Source organism: Agelaius tricolor, unplaced genomic scaffold (assembly GCF_023055355.1).
Source record: "Agelaius tricolor isolate 1412-34295 unplaced genomic scaffold, bAgeTri1.0.p SCAF_8, whole genome shotgun sequence".
In the NCBI taxonomy this organism is placed as follows: Eukaryota; Metazoa; Chordata; class Aves; order Passeriformes; family Icteridae; genus Agelaius; species Agelaius tricolor.
In genome coordinates this window covers 35,117,785-35,138,466 of record NW_027269268.1, presented here as the reverse complement: position 1 = coordinate 35,138,466, position 20,682 = coordinate 35,117,785, and the positions used below count along the sequence as shown (strand labels likewise).

The 20,682-nt window shown below is 33.2% G+C and overlaps 1 protein-coding gene across 1 annotated transcript in view; it reads left to right on the top strand.

Annotated features, from left to right (window-relative positions):
• Nucleotides 1-20,682, top strand: part of TUSC3 (tumor suppressor candidate 3) — a 109,318-nt gene that overhangs the window by 54,393 nt on the left and 34,243 nt on the right. Inside the window, exon 6 of the mRNA XM_071432306.1 lies at nt 3,086-3,175. Coding sequence (XP_071288407.1) covers nt 3,086-3,175 — 90 coding nt within the window. The remainder of the gene's footprint in view (nt 1-3,085; nt 3,176-20,682) is intronic.

Genomic DNA, 20,682 nt, shown 5'->3' with positions numbered 1-20,682 from the left:
AACTCCATTGATAAATCAGGTGGCATGCAGCAGTCAGAGGTGTTCTTGGGGTCTGACAAGGAGGAAGAAGGAGCAGATGGTGGAAAGGTGTGTCTATAGTCTTCCTCTCTGTAGAACTGCTGAAATACGGACTCTACTATGGAAAAGTAGCATTGTGATCAGAGATAAGTGCTCAACTTGAATCTTCTCCTTTACTCCGGTTTTCATCCTTTGAACTTTGACAAGATCCAAGAAAACTGCAGAAAGGCACAATTTCTCTGCATATGAGAGTAAATATGAACAAGTTGATAATTTGTAGGAATTTGGCAAAGTTTCTAACTGGGAAAAATCAGCTCACAGTAATGGTTAGTTTAGAAATATTTGGACCCCAAAGTATAGGATCCTATGGAAACTATGCCATTTGGAATGGCAAACATTGTTTATCAGTGTGAATTACAGATGCACTTACATATTTTCCTCTCCCCACTATTGTGTCTCCTAGTTACTTCTTTTGCTAGATTTTATGCTGTCTCACAGTGTGGTATTTAAAGCATGAAAGATCTTTGTAATTTGGGAGATTTATAATTTATAAAATATATTAATATATATAAAATGGGGTAGAGTCTTTTTGATCTTTCCATACAGAAGCAGATTTGGCCCTAGAGAATATAAATTACAAATAGTAATTTAAAAATGAGAAAAATTACTTCTCATAGAAAGCACACTTTCATAGAGGCACAGTTTGTGTACTCCATTCATCTGTTATCTTTCAATGTTTGACTTTTCAGCTAATTTTTTGCCTTTCTAAATATCTTTCACCTCACTTTTGATACTTTCAATTTCTACACTTTGGTCCTTTCACATAAACTATTATGTTAGTCATCACCAAAATTGAAGTACAAATTCCTCTGTGAAAACAATCTGCAAGGTATAGAAATAACTGTTACTCTTCTCCCAGTAATGTCACTGTATACTCTTTTCATTTTGTTGCATATTATTAATAAGAACACAATCCATTTGCTAACAATCGCTACCAGTATGTCTTCATCTGCCATGTTAGTTTTTATGCTGTTACATTCTTAATCCTGTCGAAAGCAAAATGAAGCACATTTTATATTAAAAATAACAACTTTTTCTTGTTGTAATTAAAATTGTAGCACTACAGCTAAGTCATAATTAGGCTGTGTTTGAAAATGTATCTTTTCTTTCTATTACAAGTCTCATTAATAACAGCACAATTAAATCTTTCTGCATGCATTTCTTGGTATCTTAGCATTTCTCTTATGTCATGGCTAATCTTCCACTGTTCTCTCTGGATCTGCAGATCATTCTTTTCCCTTGGGGTGATGTGGTATTATGATGAGTTGTCAGCATTCCATGGTCTTTGCTGGGAGGAGTATGATGCTGCTGCTTTCTTCCTTCTTGGTTTAGGGTCCATTTGGGACTATTTCATGCTTTGTTCTTCTTCACTGATCTGCCACAAAAGTTTACAGGGTAATTCGAGGTGATCTTAAATATGTTGGATGCTTCTCCTTTGTTTTCTTGGTTAGCACTAAAACTGTTTCCTATGTGCTCCTATGTCTGTGTTTCTTTATTCACTATTGTAATATTTATAGGCTTGGGATCTCCAATGTAATCCTGTGCATCATTTCTTGTCATTCCATACTGACACACTGTAGCCTGTGTTTACACTTCGGCTGTCTCTGCTGTCACCTCATCACTACTGTAATGCATCAATGTATTAGTCCTATCTATTTCATCCTAAACAGAATAGGGGGAAAAAATAATATGCTAATGTAATGTAAACTAGGTATGGTTACCTGGTCTTTGGAAAAATTGCTGTTTTAGCTAAGTAGGTACCCCCCCCCCCCCAACAACTACCTAACAGCAACAGCAAAAAAACCCAAACAACCAAACAAAAAAGCCACCCAAACCCCAAATGACAACAAAACCCAAAGCCAGAAAAACCAAGACAGATTTGAATAAAGTTTGACAAGTTTCCATAGTAAGGCCTTGTTCTTATTTCTAGAGGTAGCAATGCTGCATTTACAGAGATACAGAGCTATACTAGCTTATATTTACTTCAGAAGCATGTTACAAAATGTTTTTTAAAGAAAACACTGAAGGGTTTTAGTAAACCCTGGTTTAGTCAGTCACTATGGTACAAATTTTTACATTCATGATCCATCTGCCTTTATGGCATGATCCATCTGCCATATCTTTATGACTTTATGATGCTATTCGGAATATTGATGTACAGTAAAAATGAGCATGTACTGAAGTTAAAATGTAGCTTTTGTAAAGATTATCCACACTGATAAAACAAAAGACATATTTAGATGATAAATGTTTCCTATTTCTCTTACTTGGTAATCCAAAATACTGTACTTTCTTCTTTAAAATAGTCTTAATGACTCTTGGTATGACTGGTGTTTGTCATGGATATTCTACAGTATGATATTCTACAAGAATTAAGGTCTGTTTTTACAGTTATCACACATCCCTAACCTAACCTCACACTTTTTTCTGTTGCGAACTTTGAACCGTTCCAGCAAATCAACCATTGCTATTTGTCATAGCTAAAATGAATCACAGTCATATTGGACACATAATAAGAATTTAATAAAATAGTACAGATTTTTTTTAATAACTGGCTTTTTTCTATTACTTTATGTATAATTTCAGACACATGAAAACAAAAGGGTAAGATAAATATTTGTATTAGATTTAGAGGCAGAAATATTTTCATGGAAGGTTAAATGTTGAGTACTGGTTTCCAGAACATTTGCAATGAATGCCTTCTACTGCTGCAAGTACTTGTTGTCATGTAGATGTGTAAATATGGTGTATAAATTTTGGGTTATTTCAAGTGAGATTTGGAAAATCTGGCTTGAGGTAAGTAATTTTCAGAATGGTAGAAGTCATTAAGAATTTTATGAAAGTAATGCATCTGAAGATACTATCCTAAAATTCAAGTAGAATTAGATGCTGTGTCTGGGTAGTGAAAAAATTACATCTCTAAAGCAAGAGTAACCAGCAGAATGGTTTTCTGTTCAGTCCTTCACAGTAAATTAATTAGTATATTGTTTTTCTTTTTCTTTCCTAGTGTGTTGTATTTGCTATGACATCTGGTCAGATGTGGAATCACATCCGTGGACCACCATATGCACATAAAAATCCTCAGAATGGACAAGTGGTGAGTTGGTTCTTATAGTTTTATTTTGAGGGGAAAGGATGTGTAAGCAATCACTTGCTACAGTGAGCCTACAATTGCAAATAATTGCAGGTCCGTAGGTCTGTGTGAAAGTCTTAAATGTTGCAAGCAGAGTCTCTTTTGGAATTTCAGATCTTTAGAAGGTGCCACCATCTCTGATTTGAGCAATGAAATGAGTGGTTGTGTTGTTCAAACATCTCTCTCTGCAGCTCCTAGCGGTAGTGAATGTGTTAGGAATTGTTCCATACCACACAATTCCCGATGCCCAAAGGTAAATGTTGGTGTTGTGTCTTTTTGTAGGGATGTGCTTCCTCACACAGTGGAAAACAAATGTTTTGTTTCCTACATTTAGACTACACAAACCTTTTTTTACATAAACCTTTGAGGTTTGTAAGCTCTTACCTTCCTTTCCCAATCATTTCAGTTAGAAAAGGAGATGCTCATGTGCTTTATACCATTTTCTATCATGTCTATAACTCTTCCACTACCTTTTACAGAATGCTTTTTCCTGTATCTCCGTGCTCCTTCTATTTAATCTCTTTATCAGCTTTACTAGGTAGTTACCATTGACTCTTGACAAAATTACTTTTATATCCTGCTACTGCTGCCTATAAAGGATTACCTTATTTGTTTCTCCCTGCTCACAAGTTAACAAATGTTCATCAGATCTCAGAAGAATAAACTCTCTTTGCCTATTAGGATAGTACAAATGACCTTGGCTAGTTCCTAATCACTCCTCGTTATTTACCACTTTTAAAGCAATTTCTTGAGATGGAATCTACAAAACTTGCAATAACCAGGAAGATTTTTTTTTAATAATTCACAATCCATTGAGCTATTTTCTGTTTTTTCCATCACTGGTTAAAGGAAACTGTATTACATCTTAAAGAAAAGACTTATTTTAAGCTCTCTTTGTGTCATATCTTAATTGGAGTAGGAAAAAATGATGGTTTGAAATTAATTACTGATCTGTGTTTTATCAGGAATGAAGCAGAATATTAATGTCATAATAGAACAGGATTTCATCTGTGAACTTTATTTATGCATCATCAAATCTATATCTGAATAACAATCTCAATAAAATGCTGTTTATCAAAATTTGGAATTTTTCATTACTGCCTTGCAGGATTAAATTTATGACACTTTTCAGGGAAGTGACAGAAAGAAGAAATATTGACTACAAAGAGCACTGTTTGTGAAAAATTAGTTTTTACCATATCCAATTTTACACACATTGCCTGTCCTAAACCCCTTTTTTGGAAGTATACTCCGCATTTAATAGCTTTAAAATATTCCTGAATTTCTGCTGGCTTGTCTGCATTTTCAGAGTGTGAACTCATATCCTGCAGGTCAGAAGTGCTACTACTTTGGGAATGTTAGAACACACAGATAAGTAATGGAAATAATGGCAAAAATGGTTTTAAATTCTAGATACTAATATGTTGTACTGATTGAAATGCATTCTTTTCTGACTTTGATGCATTTTATGACTTCAGGTAAGTTATTTGTGCCTCTGATTCACCTGTCTCTCCTTGTTCATTTGTGTCAGTGCTCTGACCGTTTTGTATGTGACAGTAAGTAAAACCAGTTAGATTCTAAGAATTAGAAGAGTAAATGCAGGATTACCAAGATCCTGCTTTAATTAAGCTATCACTGACCAGTATAGTTGTCATTTAAAGCTCTAACTTGAGAAGTCTTAGAAGCTTAATAAGTAGGCTATAAATCCTTACCTATTTTACATTGTGGTTTGTTTTTTTTTTTCTTCAAATAACACTTGAACATTTTCCTGTTTCATTTTTCTAACACTTATCCATGTTTCTGTGAATTTGAAGCAATAAATCTGCTTATCTAGCCTTCTGTGAGATTTATTCAACCATGATAATTTACTGTAACACTTTGTGAATTGTCACTAGCTGCTGTCTTTACCTCTGGATGAAATTTAACTCACCACTTTCTTTCCAATGCCTAGCATTTAGTAACAATTCCAAATTCGCATGCCAGTTTTTTGCAAGGATTAATTGCATGTAATACTCTGAAACTTTGTTGACAGTATTACCACGGAAATTTCTGGTTTTAAAACGATGCGTGGGATAGCTCACCAAGCTTAATGGTTTTATTATTAGGTTCAAAATTATGGATTCTAAGTTTTTCCTATTTCATATAAATTAGTGGTTCAGTTCTATACTAGCCTGATATGCCAACAGACTTTGAAAATGGTAATACTCTGTCTTCATAAACTGTTCTTTGCCTCAAATATCTCCTATTATATGCTTTGTTCTTGCTGTAATTTTAGATGACACTTAATTTGTTCTTAAATTCCTGGGGGTTTTTCAAAAGATGAAAGGACATCTGTTTCCTTTGCTCAGACAACACTACTTACTCTTGCCAGTATCTTGTGCACATAACATCACCAGTTCTTAAAACTTGGCTTTTGCATTGTGTTTATGATTTCCTAAGCTGCTTTAACTGCATGACTGTACTCTTTGAAGCTTTGAAATATTTTTATATATTTCTGTGTGGTCTGTTCTATAAAGCTGATGGTCTCTCTTATTGCAGTTGTTGTAGGTAGTTCCTTCATTCCCTACTGCTATCAGCTAATTTCAGGTTTTGGATCCACATGGAAGAGCATCCATTTTTATGTAGAAAGCTGAATCAGACAGTAACATTGTTTGCTATTTCAGTTCTGGTTTAGGTTTATGAAACTGTGCTAGTCTTCGATCTTGACACACTTTATTTCTGTTTTATTTCTAGAGTTCTCCATCTTTTGCCAAATAATCTGGTTAGGGTTAGGCCGCTACTGACTGTTATTTTAAAATCTGAACCTGTTTTACTGAGACTGAGAGTGACAATTAAACATTCTGTTGGTGTCTGTGTGTAAAGCCTTGTGAGACCTCTGATTTTTATTCAGAGCTTGACCTGTATAGAGCTGGTGGTGAAAGAAGTAGAGATGGAGAAAGCAATTACATGGGTTTGAGCCTTCTGTAGAGGTAGCTCTGCTGCTATTTAATCGACCTAACAGCAAAGAATTCTCACTAGACTTTTATCAACTTTTAAACAAATAGCAGCAATGGCTAAGAGAGCATTTATATATATCTGTCCACGAGTTAGCTGCCACTATTATTATTATTATTATTATTATTATTATTATTGTTGTTGTTGTTGTTGTTGTTGTTGTTGTTATGCATACAAATTCTACAATTTTTACTATGCAGTATGCTCAAGATTGCATCTTTAAAATGGTTGGAAGTTTGCTCTAAATGAGAACAGGGAAAAGGACAAACTTGATCCAAAATGCTGAATTAACATGGTTTCCAAAGCTCATAATTTTCTTGCCTTCTCTTAAAAAAAGTATTAAAAGTTAGAAAAGTTTCTGTGTGAAGAGGAAAATATGGTATTTTATTATCAGATATTAGGTGGTTTTCTTGTGTAAGTTGATGCTTTGTGAAATGGACAATAGTATTATTTGCCACTATATTAATTGGATTTTTTTTATTGTCTTATATTTAAAATTTTGTTGAAATTCCTTAAGTATAACACAGGTTGTGTCCTTAGGAAGCAGATTGTATATAAACAGATCTTTTACATTAAACACTTTACAATATCACATTAAATATAAATATTTGTTTAACTGTAGAATTTATTCATCCTGGTTTTTTCCCCTACTTACCTTTTGTAGTTTTATAACCACTGATCTTTACTCACTTGTTTTGCTAATACAGTTATGTAGTAAGCTCTATGTTTCTGAAGTTAAATGAAAAATATATTTGACTGCTGGTATATTTTTTTCATTTGTTAGTACAAAACAAAGGTATTCTGAAAAATTTATGCTAAGAATATTAGGATTCTTAATTTGCACTATCCTCCACTGCTAAGCAGGGCAAAATGTCACTTACCAAGGTTAATTCTTCTGTGGTTTCTGATATGTATCTAATTAAAATCTATGGAATGGTTTCTTGAAACATTTTTAAATAACAACTCAGCCTTTCAAGCTCAGTCAGTCACATTAAATTCATTGTCCTTTGGCCTTCAGTGTATCTGGAAGCATGTTTGAAGTAAAGTTTCCCAAGATTGTCTTTGTAATGCCTGACTTTTAGAAAAGTAGCCACATTGATGGTAGCAGTGCAATACAGACAAAAGTCACTTTATTGTGTGATAAATTATTTTCTTTGTCTTGCTTCCAGATAAAAAAAGAGTTCATACAGGTTATTATCAGTAACTAACATAAGGTATCCAGATTGGCCTGACTTTTACCACAGCAATATTTTGATGCATCTGTTGCCACTAATCACAGCCATAGTACTGTTGAAAATATGTCTTAATATTTTATTGGAATAGCCAATCATTTATAATGGCATGCTGGATTGAAATGAGGAGTGCATTGCTTATGAGTTTTTTTAATGAAATAGCTTTCCTGTTGTTATCAAAGCAGTTAGTCTACTCAGAAGCTACAAGAAGTAAAGGGTTTCTAAAGCTTTTAAGTTAAATTTCTGTCATGATTTAGTCAAAAAAATTATCAATTGGCAGCACAAGATTCAAGGATGATTGTATCTGGCATTCTGTATAACCTGTGTTTCTACCTTGATATTAGAAAAAGGAAACTTTGCACGATATTTGGTACTCTTTTTTTATTGTGGGAAGAATTTACTAGAATTTACTAGAAGCCATTTACTTTCATTTGGAAGAACTGTTTTCTGCAGAACAGCTCTTATGTCAGAAATCAAGGAGGCCTCAAATACATGAATTTTTGAAGTATTTGAAGATAAAGCAATAATGCAATGCAGTAAAATATACTTTAAGGCAGAAAACCAGAATGGCACATGGGAATAACTGGTTCATGTTCCTCTGTTGCTAACAGAACAAGAACCATTTTTGTAAAGCCAGTTTAAGTGCCACACAGGAATGTAGTTTTTCTGTCTTCCTGGACCTTACTGGTTGTGGAGATGTATATGGTAAGAGCCTTATCTATTAAAACAATTAATAGGTAACTTTGAAGATTGTGTAGTCTGGCTGTTTGCTCAAAGGTTGCTCTTTCTCTTAGACAAAGGGCTTTGTCTAAGAGAATTTTGAATGTCTCTGTGGTTAGAGATTTCCCAACCTATTCCAGTGTTTAACTATCCACAGAATTTTTTTTAGTTTTACCTTTTACTATATTTTATCTTTTGTTTTTAATTTCCTTCAGAAACAGTCATGCTAAAATTTATCTTCGTCTTCAGTAAAGCTGATTTAGCTGAGTTCTTAATTAGAATTTAACATTGACTTTAATAAAATTTGGACTTGGATGAGTGGTACAGCTTTTCAGAGCTTGTAATAGCATACTTTTGCTTAAGTGACACTATGTTATCACTACAAAATCCACACTGAAAACAAGAAAAATATTATGCCTGGAGTAGTCAGAGATGTTTCTCTGTATAGATTCTGCTCTCTCAATAGAGCCATGCAGATGTTCTTCTTGTACTTATTAAACAATTGTTTTCTTCTAAAATCCTACAATTTGGAGACTGGGGAAGGCAGAGGAGAAGAAAGGACCATATTTTCCATGTTGTGCATCACCATTTTTTGCTCTTTTTGATCGATTATTTTGTGAATCTTATCTATTCCCTGTAGAAACATAGTCAATATAATGGGTGCAAGATTCTTTTCCTGAAGTAAAATTTCAGCAGTTGGGAATTGTCTTGTGAACTTCTAAGAAAGTCTCAAAATATTTTCTATCCTGCAGAGCCTTCTAGAGTTGGTGAGCTCTTGCCTTTCCAGACAGTTTTGCTAGTTGGCTCTAATGCTGTAATTTCAGTGTAACAGATACACTTCTCTTATGCCTGTGGACTATGCCAAGAGAAGGAATGTGCATTTGAGTGTGTTAATGTAAATGAAGCAGCATACTTCAGGTAGTCCTCCATGGACTAATTCACCCAGAATCTCTGGTTCAGAAAGATACCTTTTAATTGTCCTTACTCATTTTTTATCATGGTTTTTTATTGAACGTAAGGAACTTTTGGTTGGGTTTATATTTTTGGTTTTGTTTTTTTCTTTTCTCCTGCAAGACAAAAATTATTTGCTTTGTGATATTTTATTAAATATAAAATGTTTTTTGTATGTTTTCATGGAAACAAAAATTATTCTGAGACTTTTTTTTGGTCTATCTCTGCTGCCAGCATTAATTCCTTTCTTTGGCCAACCTTTCATGTTAACTGACTGTTACTGAAGGAAGATACAGTAGAAGAAGACATAAGGACTAAATTAAAATTAAAGGACTAAGGACTAAATTAAAAGGTAAACTAAAAGGTTTTGTACCTGCAGTCTCTTCTTCTGCCTGCAAAGACAAGTAGGGTGGTGCTATATACCTCACCTATTAGATATCAAATATTTCTGAGTTTCTGAATACTAAGCAGCAGTTTATATGGGTTTTTTCCATTTTCTTTTCTTGGAATCATTCATAAGACTTTTAATTTTTTTATTTATAGATGTTGCCACACAAATTATGTAGATATATATGTCATAGTTAGGGATAGACACACAAACCTGCTTTCCTTACATATTTCCTTGTTTTCCTTACATATTCTTTTGAAGCATTATAAATATTTTCAAGGTTAATGATGCTGCAACTACTGTTATTTGTTCCATTAGGTTTGAGATTTAAAATAGTCCTGCTATTGGTAGTTTCCTTTTTTTGTTCCCCACTTCTAGCAACAAAAATGAATTAAGATTAAACAGTCTGAACCCTAGTAACTGAGGAATCAGTTTTGACTTCATCTGGTGTTCTCAGATAGGCATAACCTATTCCTATACTAAAATTAAAATAGAATAAGCTGGTACTTGGCAGCATTATACATATGAACAGAATGTGAAAGTAGGTGCTCTGGTAAAGGCAGGAGTTGACTGTTGGGTTCAACTGTTTTTGTAGTTGGTTGGAGCAGAGGAGGAGTTGGTGGTGTTTGTGACTTCTGTAACAATAGACCTATTCAAAGCAACTGTGAAAATGAACTTGAAGGAGGAACATGTTTGTATTTTTTTTTCTTTTGGCACAATAATGCTTCAATAGCAGAAAGAAATTTTTTCTTACTTTTGAAGAAACAATGAGAATTTTTCAATAAATTAAGGACCTTGTTTCCTGACTCTTTTGTATTTTTCAGATTAATAATTTCTTTTTCTAGTGTTCATTGGTTGTTGTTGTGCTTTTGTTTATTCTAATTATTGTAATTATAAAATAATTTGAATGTATACATATATACTTTTGTCTTCTCAGTAGTCACTGTAAAATATCCTGGAAATCTGAAAATTATTTTTCAAATTCCATAAAGCTTTTGTTACCAGAAATGCCATACAACATGTGTTATTAATATTAAAGCATTTTGCTCTTCCATTATGTCCAAAGGACATGGGCAAGCTAAACTATTTGGTGAAAAGTTTGATTTATATTAGTTCCAATTAGATCTTGCTCAAGAATCGCTTACATGGCTGTTGCATTATAAATGCTTATATTTAGAAGCAGACATTGCTAAGTCAATTGTTTTGCTATGTAAGCAGCAAGCAGTAGTTCTCAAATAAGTCACCAAAATGTTTTTAAGGGAATTATTGTTTTCAGACTGCTTTGTCCTTATTCTTGGAGTATGGGGAGGACATAATTTAACTTCTACCCTAATTTCTGGTCAGCATTCAAATTTCTTTTATGTCCACATTGTTGAGAAGCAAGTTCACAAAAGGAGTAGGCTTTACACAAGCTTTACAACAAGGAATTATTTTTGTTTCATACTAGCCTTTAGGCACACACACTTCTGTCTGTCACTTAAAAAGACATTGCAGGATTATAGCCCATCTTAGGAGAGTTTGCTTGTGCGTAACAGCTATAATTGATCTGCTCTTTTAAAGATTTCAAAGGCATCTTTGTAAGCTAATATTATGTACAGAAGTGGGTTGAGGAGCAGATTTTGTGTGCATCACCTGCTCTTAGTATTCAGTACTCACAGAATCAAACTTTCATGTTTATTTGAAATAGACTGTAGTTCTTCTGTATATGTTTGTACTGAAAAAAAGAGGCCTTTTTCACAGTTCCCCATAGAAGTCTATCATTAATATTTAAACCAAAGCTGTTAAAGGCTGCAGCTCTTCAACTTAAGGTACAGTGCAAATTAAAAAGAGTTCTTTACTGACAGTCTTGGAAGTCTAGCTTTTGAGCAGAAAACAAAAGCATGAAATAATCTCCTTCATGTTTACAGGTCCTGGGGTCACTTAGCATAGCAAAATGCTCTACATGAAATAAAAATAGCACTACCATTTAAAAGAAGGAAGTTGTCTTCATTTACAGTCTCTCACACTCCATGGGTCAATGGAATGAAAGAAGGATTCAGTTTATGTTTTTTTTTTATAGTCAGTATTCTAAAAAATATTTCAAAGAAAAAAATATATTCCATAGTTCATATTAACCAGAGTAATCCCTATCAGATATAGAAAAGTAGGAATTTTTTCATAGTTTTCTGTATGGCTAAATACCAGAGTCATTGAAAAACAAAAATTTCAGAGTAGGTCTTATTATTAATGTTTTATTTGTTTTATAGACAGAGAACAGTTCAATCAGTGTTATAATGACTTAATAAATACTATTTGGTCTTGTCCAGTACTGTCATTTAAGATATTCTTAATGCTGGAAATGAGGAAATTTCCAAAAGGAGGGCAGGGAGGTAAGTGGCTTATTTGAAGTGTAATTTGCCTGCTGGTGTTAAAACCAGTACAACATGATAGTACCCACAGCCTTTTTGTATGGCCCTGTAAAGAACTGGATGAGCATTTAGCTAGACATGTGCTACAGTAAATGGAGATAATGCAGGCATTGGATCGGCTGTACAGTTTAATAACAGATTTTAAGAATTGATTTGAGATCAAAATTGAATTAAAATTATGCTATTAGTCATTTAAAATCCCAATAAATATTCACATACATTATTATTAATTAGCTCTGGAAAACAGAGAACTACAAGGCTGTGATGTGAATGAATGTGCCACTTCAGCTATTGCTCAGGCTGACCTGTGTATTTCTCTTACTTTTATAACCCACTGGATCAAATTCTGGTCTACAAATATTTTGAAAAACTGCAAAAAAAAAACCAAAAACTGACAGTACAAAGACTTTAATTTGTATTTCTTCTGGCTTCTTCCCGTTTTTTTCATTTGCAAATTTCCTAACTCTGCTAAAATATTGGAAAGCTTCATTTAGTGAAGAACAAACAATTGAAATCCCTCAACCCAAGCTTCTTTAAACCTGGGGAAAAAAGTTAGAAGGAACAGGTTAAAAACACATTCAAACCATCTTACTCAGAGGATTCTTTTCTGTATAAATTTAGGAACATCTGTTCTGAACATGCTATCTTCCAAAAAAGACAGTGTATATGGCACAGGGCAAAATGCATCCTGAAAATAGACAGCACAGCTGGAATAATAAACACAGAACAACAGTTTGAAAAAGAAAAGGATAACTGGGGAAAAACCCCAACAAAACAAACAAAAAGTGGAAATATCCTCCAACAGAATTCTGGATTTTATTGCTATAGGTGACAAGTACAATGATTTATTTAATGAACCTCTGTTCAGTTGGGTCATTAACATAAATACCAAGCTAACAAGTTCAGTCCTTATGCATAATATGCGTTTGAATTTGCCCTCTTTTGCCCTTTTTCTTTTCAGTCAGTCATCTACACCGTATTGTATAGTTGTGATCTCAAAAATAATAATAACAAAAAAAATCCTAATTTGTAGTGCATGGGTATGCAGTAGCAGGAGGCCCCGTATGCATTGTCCAGTCATGGCCAAATATATCTTATAAAAGTCTCTCACTTAAGATTTTGCTCCCAGACTTATTTTGTAGTGCTATTTTACCACCTTTTGTATTCAAATAAAGTTTTTAATTATTGGGTGGATCATGCATGCAACACTTTGTATCTTGATTTTGACCTATTTGATCACATATATTAATCACATTCATCCCATACTTATAAAATGGATACTTTTTCCTGTCTGAGTTATTTTCATACAATGAGAACAGAATTTCTGGAAATCCTTCTGACTTTCAGTTCTTCCTGTGTAAAGTAGTGGTGGTTTTTATCTCAGTTCCTTTCTGGCCTCAGCTGAATTCATTAATACCAATTTTTGCACCCAAGTCATCAACTTCAAATTTCATAAATAGTTCCAAGATGTAGACTTCCTTTATGCATTTTTAAACAGCCTGTTCTGTCCCCTATTGAGCCAGTTATTCAAACTGCTTACCGAGTTTGTTCTAATCCCGTTTTTTAACACCTTTAAATATAAAGGAATGAAATAGCAAAGTCGAGATAAATAGTAGCTTTTTTTTTTTTTGTCAGGGGCATTAATTACTTTTAAAAAATGATTATATCGAATGGATCTGGAACCTATCTCTTAGTATCAAATGTGCTGTATTTCATCTTATTTTTCATGTTCCTTCCCATGTTTAATTGTTGTTAATTTCAAAATTTATTCAGCAACATTTCATATTACTGAAATTCTATTTCCTTCTTTTCAGGATGTGTTTGTTTTCTGTGTATGCTCTTCTGTAGATTTACTCTAACATGGGCACATAGATTTGTCTCAAATCAATGTATAAAATTGCTACTGGTCTTTAAGACTCATATACTAGTTTTGGAATTCTGCTTTTTGAGTTTTCCTGCAACTTTTTATGTGGTATAGATGCATCCTGTCAGCTATGGCTACTTGTATTCCTTTTATTCATCATAAACATTCACAGAATTAGGAAACTGGATTATTACCATTATTACCACTATTTACTGCATATTAACTTCTTTTGCTTTTTCTCTGCTTTAATGACTGAAATGTGAGCTACCTGTTTGCTATGGGGCCACCTCAGTTTGCCTCCTGGCAACTTCTATTTTGTCCATAAGTTTCTTAACCTTTTAAGAGGGAAATGTATTTGCTAGTTATTTTCTTTCCATTCTTTCTGAGCTCTGGTTGTTCATTGTATTCCATAGGGGATTGTTCATCAGTTAGCTCTGGAATTCTTCTCCGAAAGGTCAATAATTTATTAATTGCTTATTTAAGATGTGTTGGATATAAATTCAAGATAACTTAAGGAACTTTAATGGTTAGTCTCTGACTCACTCAGTTCACCAATTTTTTCTAGTGTGCGTGATTTCCCTTGTTAATTTTTCATTTCATTTGAGCTCTTTTCAAGTGCAAAAATCCTAAATTGAAAGTTTAAAATGTGTTACTATTATTATTTCAGTTTGTTTTACTGAATTAGCTCAAGTCATTTTATCTGAAACTATTTTGTGCTTCCTGTGTCCTTACAGTGCCCCTTTTAATATCAAAAGCACACTTAAAATGTTATTGATTCTTGTGGAATCAGTAGGTAAATGAGAATGGAATCTGCCAGGTGTCATATACTGATCATTGAAGTCTTCTCCTAGTAGTATTTGTTTCCACTCTACCTAGAAAATTAGTCTTTACTCCACAAGGAGTTCTTTTTCTGAATGCTTTTCAGTTCTTCTACTCTGCAATATCCTTCTCCAAGAGTGGGGTCTCAGTTATCTCTCGACTTCATTGTCCTCCTCCAAAGCGTGAAATGTTCACTCACATCATTCCTAGTTCAGGCAAGGGTTGCTCTTTTGGTGTCCGTGCCACCTTTATGCCCACCTTCTGTACTATGATTTACAGTAAACAGGGCTCATGACCTATGATCCTTTTGCATGAAATAATGCTACAAGGTGAGCTCTGGGAATTTGCCTGTACACTCCCAGATGATACCGGTTTGTTCAGTCTGTTGGACCAAAGAGGAACTAGTGTGAAATAGAACTATTTGAGACATGTGCAGTGTGTACATTGGGTTTGAAGAATTAAAATGCACTACTTGCTAATCTAAACATAGTCTTTGGGTCCACAGCAGCTCAACATAAGCATCTTTGTATCAGTAATTGTGGTGTTCTTCCAGTCAAATTTTGAAATTCATTCTGATATGAAGAGTGATTTTGTGCAAGAAGCTCTAGTTCCATGAAGATCATTTCAACCACAGATTTGTATCCAATATGCCTGTACCTAAGAGAAGGTGTGCCTTATGTTTTACCAGATGTATTCTGGTAAAACATCATTAAAAGAATATGATCTTGTTTATAATAAATATATGTCCATTTCTTGCTTATATATATATATATACATATATATATATATATATATATATGAAGAAAAGCTGATACAGCTTTGAGTCCTGTCTACTTTTATGTTAGTAGAACTATATTGCTCTTTTCTCTTATTTCTTGAGAAGACCAAATGTCTGTAGGCGCCTCAGAATCTTTACTTAAATGCTTTGCTTTCCTAAGTTAAGGGCTTTGTAAGACTGTACACTGGATACAAAAATATATTGTCTACTGAGGTTGAAGATCCTTTCTCTTCAATCTTGTAATTTTTTATTGAGAGTAAAAATGCCTCTTTAAATGAATTTTTAGAAAATGAGTATACCAAAGGATAAACTTCCTTATTCCAAATTTGTAGAGTAATTTTGGTGCTGAGAAGAGATGTGGTGGGGAATCGGGAGGGTGTCTGTATGTAATTCATAGCTAAGTCAAATTCTCAATAAATTCAATGAATATTTCAGTTTAACATTTTGACTTACTTTACTTAGCTTTTGTAGTGACAAGTTTGATGTGATTTTGATTACTTATCAAATTTAATTTCTCAACTGAGAAACTATAAAACAATTTAAAAGCTATTTATATGTGATAATAATTTAAAACTGTGTTGCATCCTCTGTATGTAAAAAGCTTTCCAGTGTAGATTATCTGTAATTTTTGGAAGTATTACAGTGGTTGAATCCTGGCCCCTTTGTCATTTATTCATTTTAGTGTACTATGAGGATAATTTGCTTTTTTTAACATGCTATCCATACAATTTTTCTGTATTTAACAGGTCACACCATAGAAATATTTTTTTATCCTGTTTCCCCTGACTTTCCAACACAATTTTCAGTCCTTTAATATTTTTATAATTCTCTAGAACTCTTTGGAAATTTGAGTGAAAATACATGTTCAAGTTGCTACCTAGATCCTAGACATAATCAGTTTTAAAAGCTTTATCTTTTAATATAACTAGAAAACTTTTTGTATCTATAGGTATATCTCCTAATCGTAGTGCTGCTTCTTTTAATTTTAAAGGTCAGTTCTATTATTCCTGAAGGTTTTTTTTTAATATGTCAAGTTAAAAAAAACCTGACTAGAATACTTTCTGTCACACAGTAGTTGCATTTTAATATCTACCCAAATAGAGTGCATTTCCAAAGAAAGACTTTCCTAGAAAAGGCTTGCTAGATGGTATTAAAAATACCAGTTTCAAGGGAGACAAAAGAATGACCTTCAAACTTTTTCTGACTTTGTCTCTTATCAGTCATGCAAGTGTCAGAGTCATAATGTGAATACTTTGAATTGTCAGTAGAGGGAAGCTTCCTCTTTGAGGTTATATTTGCTGGAACAGAAGAGATAACACTATTATCAGTGCTTTTGTAGTGTAGCCAATTTCTCATTGCATGTACTGAAATTCACTTTTTAATACAGTTTTGATATTAATGTAATGATAAATATGTCAGACTGTTAAAATAAATTCCGAATGTTTCTGTCAGTCCTGCTACAGTATTAAATAACACTCTGGTGTCTTTCAGAGATTTTTATGAGGATTTTGGGGGGGAAAAAAAAGTCATTTTCAAACACATTTCTAACCTCCTCTCTAGTAAATTGACATTAAATATGGTTTTTTTTCTGGGGTGTGTTGAATTACCAAAGAGTTAGAACTTCAAAGTTTATCTCTGGAATGTGAAATACAGAATATAAACTAGCACACAGTGTAATATACAAATACCATTACATGCTATTTGGGATCACCATTGAAGGAATTTTAGGGTTTTTTTTAATTATGCATTCAAGCCCTGTCTTTGAGAATTTGTTTGAGCAGCTCTTCATGAGCAGATTGTTAGTTTCATTTCTTAAATATTGTTATTTTGTTTCTATAGGCTACCTAATGCACGAAATAGCAGTGCATTCAAAAGTATTGTGCAAATTTTGCATGGTAATAAAATTCTGCTAAACTTTCATACGGCCCACTTCAACATTGTTAGAATTTACACTGATATCAAGGGCTTAACCACTACTGGTAGACTGTAGAGAGCTTTGAAGGCTATCTTTTCATTTCTATTGACTTACTGGTCATTGTTAGCAATAGTTCTCTTATTATTTGAGATAATTTCTGCAAGAATTATGTGTTATCTCAACTAAAAGATATAGGTAGTCTTATGAATAATTACTGCATTTAGATATTCTACAGTAATATTTGTATTTCACTTAAATGAAATTCTGATCTTCTAATATATAGGTTAGCAAATAAAGATTCACAGAACTTAAGCTTTCACCAGCAATCACAAATATTTCGAGTGTATGAAAATAACTCTTAAATCCAAAAAGTCATTGTTAGACAACAAAAAAATAATCAAATATGTTAAGTGCTTGCAGAATTCTGTGTAGGCAGAATTGTGGCTCTACTGAAAGCTAGACCTTGTTAGTATAACACAAAATTGACCATATTTTTTAATGGTTGGAACTTTTATTACTGAAGATAGTTCTTTTGGTGTGTTAACAGTATCCCAAATCTTATAAAATTGCCTGTTTTCCCTGTTAGCATCACTCAAGAGGCTGATAACAAACATGTTGGTTTTGACAGGAAGATTCCTACTTAATTTGTACAATGGCCTTTAGATCAATTTTGGATGTTGTGCTAAGAACGCTGTAAGTTGTAAACTTCTGTCAGAGTATTACTGATTTTACCAAGGTACATGGTTGATAATACATATTTTATAGTGTATGAAAGGTTGGACTACAGTGTTCATCTTACAGAATGAGGCTAAATTTGGGGTTATTTTTGCTTTGCTGTTTGTAGTTACCTTATCTCTTCCCCTGCCAATCTAGCTGCCTTCAGGAAAGCAAAAATGGCTGAAGCAGTGGTTAAGTGCATTCTTTCTCAATTTTCCTGTTTCTGATGGAGTAATTAAGTGCACTAAAAAAGATAAAAATATTTAATGTTGAAATCCTATACCTAAACTGGTATTATTTTCAAATATATAAATTCGTATTTCTCTTCATACCTAAACAGATTGAATCTTAGTAGATTTTTTTGTTCTAGAAGGTTCCAAAATGTAAAAAGAAAATAAAGACAATTGAAAGAAATGAAAATACAGACGAGATGAAAAATATTTCATTTATTATCCAAATTTTCTTTCAATTATTTAGTTCATATAATGATAAAGAACAGTATTCTTTGAGGAAGCTTCTGAAGCCTGTAATCTACCAGAGTAATTCAGATAGTAGTGGTTCAGTTACACTTTTCTGCTTTAGAAGGTAGTTGTTTTGGGATTTTTTTTAATGTGTATGCAAAACACTGTCTTCAAATTTCCAGGTACATAAGGAACTAAAAAATTTTTTTCAAAATGGTCTGACAGTAGCACAGGCTTACTGGTAATGTTTTGCTTATGTTATCACAGACTAACTTTTAAAAATAAAGGTATTGTATCTTTAAGATAGCTAAGCAATTATCCATATTTGAAGCTGCTCTCAGCTTTTTGCTAGCCAGCTTACCTGTTTCAAAGGTAAATCATTTATACAGTGTATATACTAATTCAGGTTCTTTGGAGTTAGCAAGGTGTAAAGGGAAAGGAAGAAGAGATGTGGACTGGTAGGGAGCAATACAGTCATGCTAATACATGCAGGTGCAAAGCATGCCAGCTGTTCAGATTAACTTCTGAGGGACTATAGATCACTACAGATACTTATAAAACATGTTCACTAATAAGGGGCTCTTAAACTACTTAAGGAAGGACATAAAGATGTACTTTCTAGTGCTGAAAATAGCTTATATTTTGGAGTACTTTATCAAGGCAGATGCCACATTCCATATCACTTGAAGGAGTTTTAGGACATGTAAAAGATAGTTAGATGGAATTGGCAGAAACTTGCTTCCTACTAGCAGGAGTTGAGAGATAGTAGTAGTAGTTGAGAGTGGTAGTAGTACTTAGTACTTAGAGGACTGTGACTGTTTTCCTCCTGATGTGTGTTCAGACCTTCCTTTCACAATCTTTGAGATAGGTGAGCACATACATTACATACAGAAGCTTCTAACCATCACTGTTCCTTCTTGAGGTAGACACTGCTGTAAAAGTTGGAGCTCCATCTGTTAGTTGCATTTTGGAGTAAGCAAGTTATATTCACTAATGTTTAAAAAAAAAAAGTATTCTCATAACAAGCAGAGAAAAAACTAAAAAACTCACCTGAGAAACTTCAACTGCTAAATGTGCAACACCAGATTGAATGTGGAACATTAGGAGGATGTCATTAAACTTTTCTTACATGTTTTTCTTGTTCAATCACTCAATGTAAGTCTTATTTTGGTTCACTAAATAATTAATCTCCAGGTCAGTTTAGAAGGAGCTTGGGAGAGAGGCATTTCTAACCACCAAAAACGTGTCTGACAGTTTACCTTCTGAATCTCTTGCCCAAGGTTATTTGCAGAGCCTGTTCTTCTATATTGAAAGCTTGATTTTTCTTGTGACAGCCAGTTCAGCCTTCTGCAGCTAAATGTTATGGAGAAATAAATGTTTATTGAAATTCTTTAATATAGAGTAAATGGTTTTACTTTATCGTTTGTTCTGTGCAATTAAGTGGCTTACTCAATATTATATATCTTTCTAAATATTAATGTTCTGAAATTCTATCAGCAATAAACCATCAGAATGAAATATTGGCTCGTTGAAATCAATAGCAAAGTGCTTATTGACTTCTTTTGAATCTTTATTTCATCCAAGTTATTTCAGGTACAAAGAAACTTCTTTGCTCTTCTACAAATATGTGGGACTGGGAATCTGCTTAGGTCAAAGTCACCTTGAGCTGTTTTAACTAGAGCTTCACACCTTGTATAAAGTAAAGTGGTGTGTGTTGAAACCTTTTTTTTATTTTTGACATCAGTTTTTTGCCTTTTTCTAGTTAATTAATATGCTGTTCTTATAACTGAACCATCTTAAATGTTTTGTTTTTCAACAACTTTGCCCAAATTAATAGTACTTACTTGCAAGGCATGATCTACTAAAGCCAAGAAACTTATTCTCTTACTGCAGGGAAAGAGAATAGTTTATCATGAGGTATTGTTTTTGCTCTCAAAATTCTGCTTTGCATTTCAGTCTTTGTTAATGAGATTAATTATATAATCTTTGCCTTTGGCCTAAAAACTTATTTGTCCAGAGTCACCTGTTTATTTATTTCAAAACAATTATTTTGTTGAAAAGTACAACTTCGTTATTTTATTATTTGAGGCACAATAATTGAACATTAAATAACTGATTCTGATATTTGTAGAATATGACTAAGCTTATTTTCTCCTTTCTGAGCTGGAAGCAAACTGCAATTTCACAATGATGTACTTGTAGTACTCTTAACTTCCTTGCAAAC